Source organism: Eumetopias jubatus, unplaced genomic scaffold (assembly GCF_037043125.1).
Source record: "Eumetopias jubatus isolate StellerSeaLion01/CBP00866 unplaced genomic scaffold, mEumJub1_p1.0 scaffold_10, whole genome shotgun sequence".
NCBI lineage: Eukaryota > Metazoa > Chordata > Mammalia > Carnivora > Otariidae > Eumetopias > Eumetopias jubatus.
In genome coordinates, this window is record NW_028274816.1 from 83,895,161 (window position 1) to 83,903,818 (window position 8,658).

General features: G+C 63.9%; 1 protein-coding gene across 3 annotated transcripts in view; it reads left to right on the plus strand.

Annotated features, from left to right (window-relative positions):
• The window catches only part of RBFOX3 (RNA binding fox-1 homolog 3), a 142,633-nt gene extending 136,142 nt beyond the window's left edge, over positions 1-6,491 (plus strand). For 2 of the 3 annotated variants that reach the window (XM_028112743.1, XM_028112745.1), the window contains exons 8-12: positions 6-138; positions 748-787; positions 1,681-1,742; positions 2,892-2,970; positions 6,409-6,491. In XM_028112743.1, coding sequence (XP_027968544.1) covers positions 6-138; positions 748-787; positions 1,681-1,742; positions 2,892-2,970; positions 6,409-6,411 — 317 coding nt within the window. In that variant the 3' untranslated portion in view covers positions 6,412-6,491. Of the gene's footprint in view, positions 1-5; positions 139-747; positions 788-1,680; positions 1,743-2,891; positions 2,971-4,595; positions 5,160-6,408 lie in introns of those variants that run through there. The other variant, XM_088028105.1, reaches the window with a different exon arrangement.
• The last annotated feature ends 2,167 nt before the right edge of the window (positions 6,492-8,658 follow it).

Below are 8,658 nucleotides of genomic sequence, written 5' to 3' on the forward strand. Positions count from 1 at the left end.
TGCAGTGACGGGGTTCCCCTACCCCACCACGGGCACAGCCGTTGCCTACAGGGGCGCGCACCTACGGGGTCGGGGCCGGGCCGTGTATAACACGTTTCGGGCTGCGCCGCCCCCGCCCCCCATCCCAACTTACGGAGCGTGAGTACCTGGGGAGGCACGGGGAGGGAGGCATGGAGAAAGGCCCAGGGGGTGTGGGGAGGGAGGCCTCGGGCAGCCAGAAGGGCTAGGCAGCTTTTCCAGAACGGCGGGGGGGGGGGGGGCTGTGGGAACCCCCAGACCTTCGCACTGCAGTTGCCCCCATATCGTACCCCAGCCCCACCCTGCCATGGGCACCAAGGGTCACTGGCATTTGGGGGACATTTAGAGCCCCAGCACCTTGCTGGATGGTTTAACGGGATGGTGGTTGGCCCTTAAGCTGGGTGAGGGCCTGCTCTAAGCCCTCCCTGGTCCGTTACCCTGGGCCCAGTGCCCTCCGCCCCTATGGGGGGGACAGCTGCCTGGGCTGGGGTGGGGGGAGGGTAAGCACCAGGGGCCGAGGGGCCCCTGGCTTTGCGGGAGAGAGGAGCTGACCAGCAAGGGTGTTACTCTATTGTTATACCAAAACAGGGCGCTGGAGCAAACGCTTGTTAAAATGCCAGTCCCGTGGGCAGGGCCGGCACCCTGCCCCCTCCCTCCTCAGCAGACGCCGGAGCCGGCCTACCCCACCTCTCCAGCCTTCCCACCACTCTCTTGTCCGTTTGCTTCCAGGGTCGTGTATCAGGATGGCTTTTATGGTGCTGAGATTTATGTAAGTGCAGCCCCCTGGGGGGGGGGGGGGTCCAGGACTTCAGCTGATTTCCAGGGTTCTCCCCTCCCGGCCCCCCTTCCTCTCCCATCCCTCCCTATCCCTGGGACCTGGGAGGGTGAGCGTGCCTAGGACCCTGGGTCCTTGGGGACCTTGGCATAGCTGAGCCTGGGCTGTCTGTGCCCACGTGTGCTCCGGTCCACAGGACGCTGGGTAATGGGGGCAGGAGAGGCGACTCTCCTGTGTCCCTAATCACATTGAGTGAGCCCCCTTGGGCACCCATATCTAGTACAGAGGCCCGGAGAGAGACCAGGAGGCAGGGGCTCCAGGGTGGACCCCGTGGTGAGGTCCTGTGGCATCTCTCTCCCTTCACGGGGCTGCCCCTACTGCTTTCTCTAGCCCCGAGCCCCAGCTGCCGACCCCACCTCACACACATACCCAGCCCATCATGAGACCTTGCTTCCGTCCTGGGCGGTTGCCCATAGTTCGACAGTCCCTTTGTGCCAGGGCCAAGACATGATCTGAGTTTGCCCTTGAGCCTTCTCAGTGTCCAGGGTGGCCCCCAGAGTCACCCATGGGTTCTTGGCACCCACTGGCATCAAAGTCAGGGGCTCACTGGGCTGCTGGCAGGTCTGTGGGCACTGATCATGTGCCAAACCCATGAGCACAGCCAGACGCTATCATCGGTGCCCACGGATGGGACTTGAATGTGTGCTCCCTGCCTCCCCTCGAACCATGCCACTGACCATCTGCGGTCCTTAGGCCTCTGCTAGACCAGAAGCTATGTGCCCCCAGGCCTGCGCCAGCCAGTGCTCACCTGGCCACGGTAAAGGTTGAAAGGCTGCGTCAGCCCCACTAAGCCCCTGTGCTGTCTCTCCCTCCCCCTTTCCCTGCAGGGGGGCTACGCAGCCTACAGATACGCTCAGCCTGCGGCAGCCGCGGCAGCCTACAGCGACAGGTATGGCTGGGACAGTAGTCGGGGTGAAGAGAGACAGTAGGACAACAGGCCCCTGGAGGGGTGGGCTCAGATAGACGGGAAGACTTAACCCACGGCTCGGGCCTGGGGGAGCCTCCCCCTGGTGGCGCAGGGTCTGGACAGAGGGCGCTGAGCCAGCGAGCCCCCGATTTCTTTAATCACTTCCTGCTGGCATGGCTGGGGGAGGCCCTGCCACCCCCCACCGTTCAGTTCTCCTCTGATTCCCAGCCCAGGAGGCCTGAGCCCCTCCCCGAGCGCTGGAGGCCCCGGGTGAGCAGGGGAGTTCGGAGGCTCTGCTTCTGCCCCCAGGTGCCCCTCGGACCCCGCTCAGGGCTGCCAGGTCTGAGACCCCTTCACGCTGAGGAGAGGCTGTGAGCGCACCCTCCTGGTGGGGGGGTCTGAGGACACCAGCTGGGCAGTGTGGCCGTTGGAGAGCAGCCAACCTCCTGCCCAGCTTCAAGCACATGCAGAGGATGGCGGGTGGCTCTGGGTCGTGAGGGCAGGCCCCCAGGGCTCCCCCCAGGGGGGGCCTGGCCTGGCACATGGGCACAGAGCCCCTGCTTAGGGACGTGTGGGAGTCCCTGTGCCTGGCGCGTGGGCTCTGGCTCCCTCCCGCCCAGCGGCACCCTCAGACCCCCGCCGTCGCACGTGTTGGGGGGGAGTGGGGGTTTGTGGGGTGCACAGCAGGCCCAGCCCTGTCCTACAAGAAGCTGGCATTCCACACACACAATAAGTGGAGTAGGGGACACAGGGCCACTTCCTTCGTGGTGACCTCCCGTCCTGCTCTGAGCCTTTCTGCCGCGCTCGGCCCTTGTTCCTCGGGGCGTCCAGGTTTTCTGCCCTCCAGAGCAGCTCTGTGGGCACTCCTTCTTTCTTCCATGTGGCCCCTTGTCAGGGTCAGTGGACACTGGGAGAATTGAGAGGGTGCCCGGCTGTGTTCCGGACCCTTCCTTCTAAACGGGCAGAAAAGATGGGGAGGAAGGGGGTGGGGGTGGGGGTGGGGCTGGCAGGCGGGACCACCCTGGAGGACGCTCACCAACTGTCTGGGAGGAGGCGAGAGACCTGTTGTGGCCCCTCACCTGCCCCCATCGCCCCCCCACGCCCCCCTCCCTCCCTGTGCTGTCTCCCCAGTTACGGCAGAGTCTATGCAGCTGCTGACCCCTACCACCACACCATCGGCCCCGCAGCGACCTACAGCATCGGAACCATGGTAAGGGGGCAGGGCGGCCTGGCCCTGGGCACCAGCTGTGACGAGGAGGGCCTGGCGCCACAGCCAGGATGGGGTGGGAGGGAGGGGAGTGCCCCAGGCCTCTGACCAGTGCCCGGAGGGACCAAGGCCTAGATGGAAGTTTGGGGAAGGACTTGCCCCTTGGTGCCCTCGGGGACTTTGAGGGAGGCAGGTCCGCCCAGATGGGCAGCTGCCCAGTAAGGACGTCTGGCCCTCTGGGGAGCACCCTGGGACGCCCGCTTTGCCCAGTTTTCTGAGGCTCCAGAGGCCAGCAGGGCCTCCGCGCCACTCGTGGGGCTGTGTCCGCCGCGGTCCCTCTGTGTCCTGTCGCCCCTTTTCCTCACGTCAGGGAGCGGGACGAGGCCCCTCTGCGGCACTGTGGCCCGCTCTCCCCAGGCCGCGTGCACTCCTGGTGGGCCCGTGGCAGCCAGAGGTGTGCGGGCCGGTGTGTCTGTGTGTATGTGTGTGGATGGTCAGCTGTGGACACATGCAGCCCAGCTTACTCTCTACCCCGAGACCTGCTTCCAGGGGATACCTGTCTCCTGTGCCCACCCACCCCGAGCCCCAGGGGCTGTTCGTGTCAGTTTTTAGCTAGCTTGGCGTCCAGCATCAAAGATGAACACATTTTCCCCCGGCGGGGGCGGCGGGGGGGGGTGAGGGGCAAGGAGGGAGGAGGCCCAGAGCCAATAGGGACTCATTGTTCCTTCTCCCTTGGTTTTGATTACTTCCAATTTTTGTTTTGACTTTTTTGATTTTTAACAAGTTTCCGGCATCCCCAGCAGCCTGCAGTCACCCAGATGGGGGCCCCAAAAGTGCAGTTTGTGGACCCCTTGGCTCCAGGGTCAGCTCGGCCCTCTGTGCGGCTGCTGGCCAGAAGCTTTCATTCATTCACAGAGGGGCCCCTCTTACGTTCTCATTTTTATTTGTAGGATTTTCTTTTTTCTTTTTTTCCAAGTTTTTTCCGTGGCACTTGCCATCTTTTCTTCCTTTTTCTGTTGAAATTGGTTGATGGGGAGGAGGTTCCTCCGGAGACCTCCCTGATCCAGGGCAGCCCAGGGACACGGGAGCAAGAGTGTGCCAAAGACCTTTCCTGCTCAGCAGGACGGAGGGCCCAGGCGAGGACCTGGGCAAAGAGCAGGGGCCCTAGGGGGCCCCCTAAAGCTCCGAGGGGCTGGTGTAACCCTGGCAAGAGGTCCCTCCACCTTCCTGAGTCCTGCCTCCCCTCCCCCCGGGCAGGCAGCCCCGCTGGGGCACCGAGACCTCCCCTGCCCCCATTAAGGAGAAAGGGGCCGGGGAAGGGCCAGGCCTGAGCCAAGAGAGTTGCCAAGAGACATCTCCAACCTTATTGTCCAGGAGCGCTGTGGCCCATGACCCCAGCAGCCCCCCGGCCCCCATCGTCCCCCCACCACGGAAGGACTAGGCCCAGGGCCCCCTGCTGCCATGAGAACCGGCACCCGCTCTCCCCAAGGCAAACCTTAATGAGGGGGGCAAAAAACGGGATTTAGCGATTTCTTTTTGTTTTTCCTTTTTTTTTTTTTTTCTTTTTGCTTTTGCCCCCCTACCGAAAGGCGGTACTGATTGGCTGTTTGTCATCTTTGATGTTGCAGGCTAGCCTGTGCCGAGGAGGGTACAGCCGCTTCACCCCCTACTAGCAAGAGGGCCCAGCCCCTAGCAGCATTCACACTGACTGCCCAGTACACACCAAACCCAGCAGTCCAAAGCCAGGCACAGCCACCAGGAGGACAGTGCGCCCCCCCCAGTCAGCGGCACGCGACGCCACAGCCCATAGGGTTTACCTCCAGCCAGCTGGTCTCCCTGCCCCTCACGATGGCGTGTGTGTCTTTGACCCTGGTTACCCCTGTATGTCTGAAACCTTGCTTCCTATTTTGACTTTGTTGACGTTGTGCCCCCAAGCCATTTCAGGTACGGTATGCACACAGCGGGAGGGGCTAGCCTGGGCACAAGACCTCTCCCCGAGAACTAGCAATAGAGCCCGCCAGGGCGACCCCCACTTCCCATCCCCTGGGGCTACGGAGCCACAGAAGACACCCCACAGCCACTGTCCGTCCCCTGGGGTTCAGGGAGTGAGGAGGAGCTCCGGTCCGCAGGACGCGGGGTTTCCGGCCGAGACGATGCCCCCTTTCCGCCTTCCCCCAGCTGATGGCCGGTGCAGCCGCATCTGCCCTCCTCACCCGCAAACAGCTGAAACTAACATTTCTGGTTCACGTTTCTTGAGGACGCTTCCCGCCGAAGCAGTCACAAGCATACGGTGCAGGCGGAAACGGCCACGGCCATACGGGCCTCAGGGCTCCTTCCGTAGCCTCTGTTGTAAGCAATGAAAGTGTAGGAAGAAATGCCCCCGCGCACCCCCACCAAAGCCGAGGGCCCCCAGCCCGCCGTGCTCCTCCCAGCAGCGGGCTCTCCCCTCCAGCCAGGCTCCGAGGACGGCACCTCAGCACCGCCCGAGATGGGGTCCCGGCCAGCCCGGCACCCTTCCCCTTCCCCAGGCTTGGAAACATCCTTTTATCAGGGTACATTTCAGAAGGGGTGAGCAGGTGAGGCACAAGGGGGAGGCCCATCGCCGGCCTTCTTGGCGAAACAGCACTCAATGCCAGCCTCCCGTCCGGAGAGGCTTGGTGCTTAGGTCTGCGGCCGAGCAGCCGCATGGTGCCCGGAGCTGCGCTGGGCCCTGGGGGGTGGGGGACATGCTGGCCGGGGTCCTGTAGCGAATGCCGAGACGGCCCAGGTAGCCTCATAGGGTAGGCTGCCCGCTAAGGACGACACCCTGCCTCCTCCGTTGCAGGAGGTGTCTCGGGCCGGGGAAGCCCAGGTCCCCTGGCATGCCAGAGCTGGGCTTTGGGTGCCAGCTAGAGGGTGTGGGTCCCCCACCAGCCAGGGCCCACCGGCTCTCAGCTGCCGGACCGGGCGGATCACGGCCTGGGTGCTGGCCCCTCACTTCCCACCACCGGGAGCACCGCCTACTCGCTGTCTCGCCGCAGGCCCCTCGTGGCTTGTGCCGTGCCGTCCATCCACCATGCCCCGTCTTCGTCCGCCCAGAGCCAGCCGGGCCCCTGCCCCGCTCAGCTCTAGCAGAGCCTACAGGCTGCGCCAGCCAGCCCACTTCCCTGTGGTTTCTGCTCCTGCTGCCCCTTCTTCCCCCCGACACCGGTCCCCACGTTCTGCCCCAGAGGAGGAGGCCGGCTTTCAGTTCAGCTCACGCAGGACCACCGGTTCCCGGAAGCTGGGCCTGGGGGACAGGCCAGGGGGCGGGGGGAGAAGTGGGGGTTGGGGGGCTAGGACTTCAGGGCAGCCCGGGGCCCCGGCACCCTCCCTCCCCACCCGGCACCCCATCCGTCCTCACAACACGCCTGCCGTTGCTTCGGTGAAACTGCAAGTCCTGCCTTTCTGTTTCTGTTGTAGTGAAAGCTTCCACCGTTTCCTTCTTGGACCATGAAGGGCAAAAACAAAAAACAAAAAAACAAAAAAAAATCACAAAACAAAAAACAAAACAAAAAAAAGATGTTAAGATCCAAGCAACAAAAAAAAAAAAAAAAAAAAAAAAACCACCAAACCAAGAAGCATCCAGCACGTCCAGGTCGCGCGCGGTGCCGCACTCCACTGCGAGGGAGCACGTCCGCAGGGCGCCGAGCCCAGGAGAGCCGCGGGCCCTCGCCCCTCCCCGGCCACCGTGCTGGCCGAAGTGCCCCTCCCGAGGCCGGCGGGGAGCGCAGGAGGGGAAGGGGCCTCTTCTCTACCAAGTCTTCCTTTCCGGCCCCCCACTCCCGGGGCGCGCGGGGCCCAGCGGAGGAACAGGCCACAGGCCTGAGTGGGGAGAACAGCCAGCAGGACTTGACCTTTGCTGCCAACTGTGCCAGTGGAGGGGACAGCTGGGCTGGGGTGGGGGGGGGGGCAGCTGTTCATTCCCGGGGTCTCTGGCTTCGGCCCGTGCCCGTCACCGTCGTGTCCGGCTGTCTGGGCCCCAGCTCCCCCTCGTGCCATGCCGCCAACACCGTGTTCTGCAAGCCTGGGGAGGCAGTTTGTAGGCCTCCAGAGTCCGTCCGACCAGCAGCCCTGGGGTCTGACCCCAACACTAAGGGCTGACGCGGTTCCAGAACTGTGGGGCGCCCAGGCCCCCCCTCGCTCCACGTGAGGGGGCTCCCGGGCAGCCTGGCCAGGATCACACCGTGAACCTAAGAGCTAGCATTGGGAGGGTGGAGGCCTTGGGGCTGAGGACGCGCTCTGGCCCTGACCAGCCTGTTTCCTGTTCCCTTGGAGGCAGGCCTGGGCCTGGTCAGTGGGAGGGAAGGCCGACCTCCGGCCACCTGCAGGGCCGGGCCCTCCCCATCCCTGTCCTGCAGAGGGCCGGGCGGGCCAGCGCCTGGCTGCACGGTGAGGTCAGGAGTCACGGTGCCACGGGGCTGCATGGCCAGGCCCAAGCAGGGAGAGCGAGCGGGGGGAAAGGCCTGGAGTGGCGCCCGGGACCTGAGTCAGGCCCCACCGGGGTGGTGGGAGAGCAGAGGTAGGCATCAGGGAGGAGCCCCCCCGCCAGGCAGGGATCGCTGGAGTACGACAAGCAGCAAAAAATACAAAACATAGGCTCCCAACACGGCTCCACTGTCTCATGAAATTTAAAAAGTAAAAAAAAAAAAAAAAAAAAAAACCACACCTCACTTTATATATTCAGCATCAGCTCCTGAAGCTCCTGAAACGAGCCCCTTTTCTATTCCTGTTGTACAGCGCCCCGCCCGCCCGGCCCCTCCCGTCCAGAGCCCCCTGCTGCTCCGGACCCTTTTCTTGCGGCAGCTCCGCCCCCGGCCCCGCCCTCCCAGCCCCCGCCCCCACCAGGACTGCAGCCAGGCCCCAGGCTTCCTTTCTTACCATTCTGTATGCTTCCAAGGTGTGACCATTCAAATCAACAGTATTAAGATTATTAATAAAGATTTCTTTCTTCAAACCAGGACAACTCTTTTTGATTTGGCAGCCCCCGGGGCCCTGAGGGTGGAGGGCGGGGTGCAGCACCGGGCACCTGCCAGGGTGGGCCCAGGACCCACAGCCTGTCCCAGGATCCAGCCGGCCTTCCGCGGGGTGCCCATTGGGGAGTCTGAAGACCCTTCTGGGCAAGAGATGCCAGCCCCAATCCTCCAGACTCCTTTCCCCACCCCGACCGAAAACAAGCCAAACAAGCCACCTCTCGCCCTGCCCCGCACGGCACTGAGGCTTGTGAAGTTCACAGCGGCTTCCAGGGTGGACAACCGCCCTGGCCCCTTCCCAGCTGAGCAGCGGCTACTGCACACAGATGCCCGCCAGGCCTCACGTCGTTGTGCTGCCCAGCAGCTATGGCCTGCCGGGTGCAGGCAGGAGAGGGGACAGGGCTGGGGACGTCCCAGAGAGGGCCCTCAGATCCCAGCCACACCCGGGCACTGCCCCTGTGATGTGGGTCGGGCGGAGCCCTGGTTCCTTGCGGGAGTGGGGGGGCTGCTTCAAGGTAAGCCCACGGGCGCGGGTCCCCATCCCTGCAAGGCTGCGGTGGCGGGCAGCCGCCCCCCCCCCCACCAGCCCCTCGGAGGAGGGAGCGGAACTGGGAAGGAAAGCCAAAGTCAAGCCAAGAGATTCAAAGCCCTGGGCTTGGAGGGGCTGGGCCGGGACCACGTTCACAGCCCGACCACAACG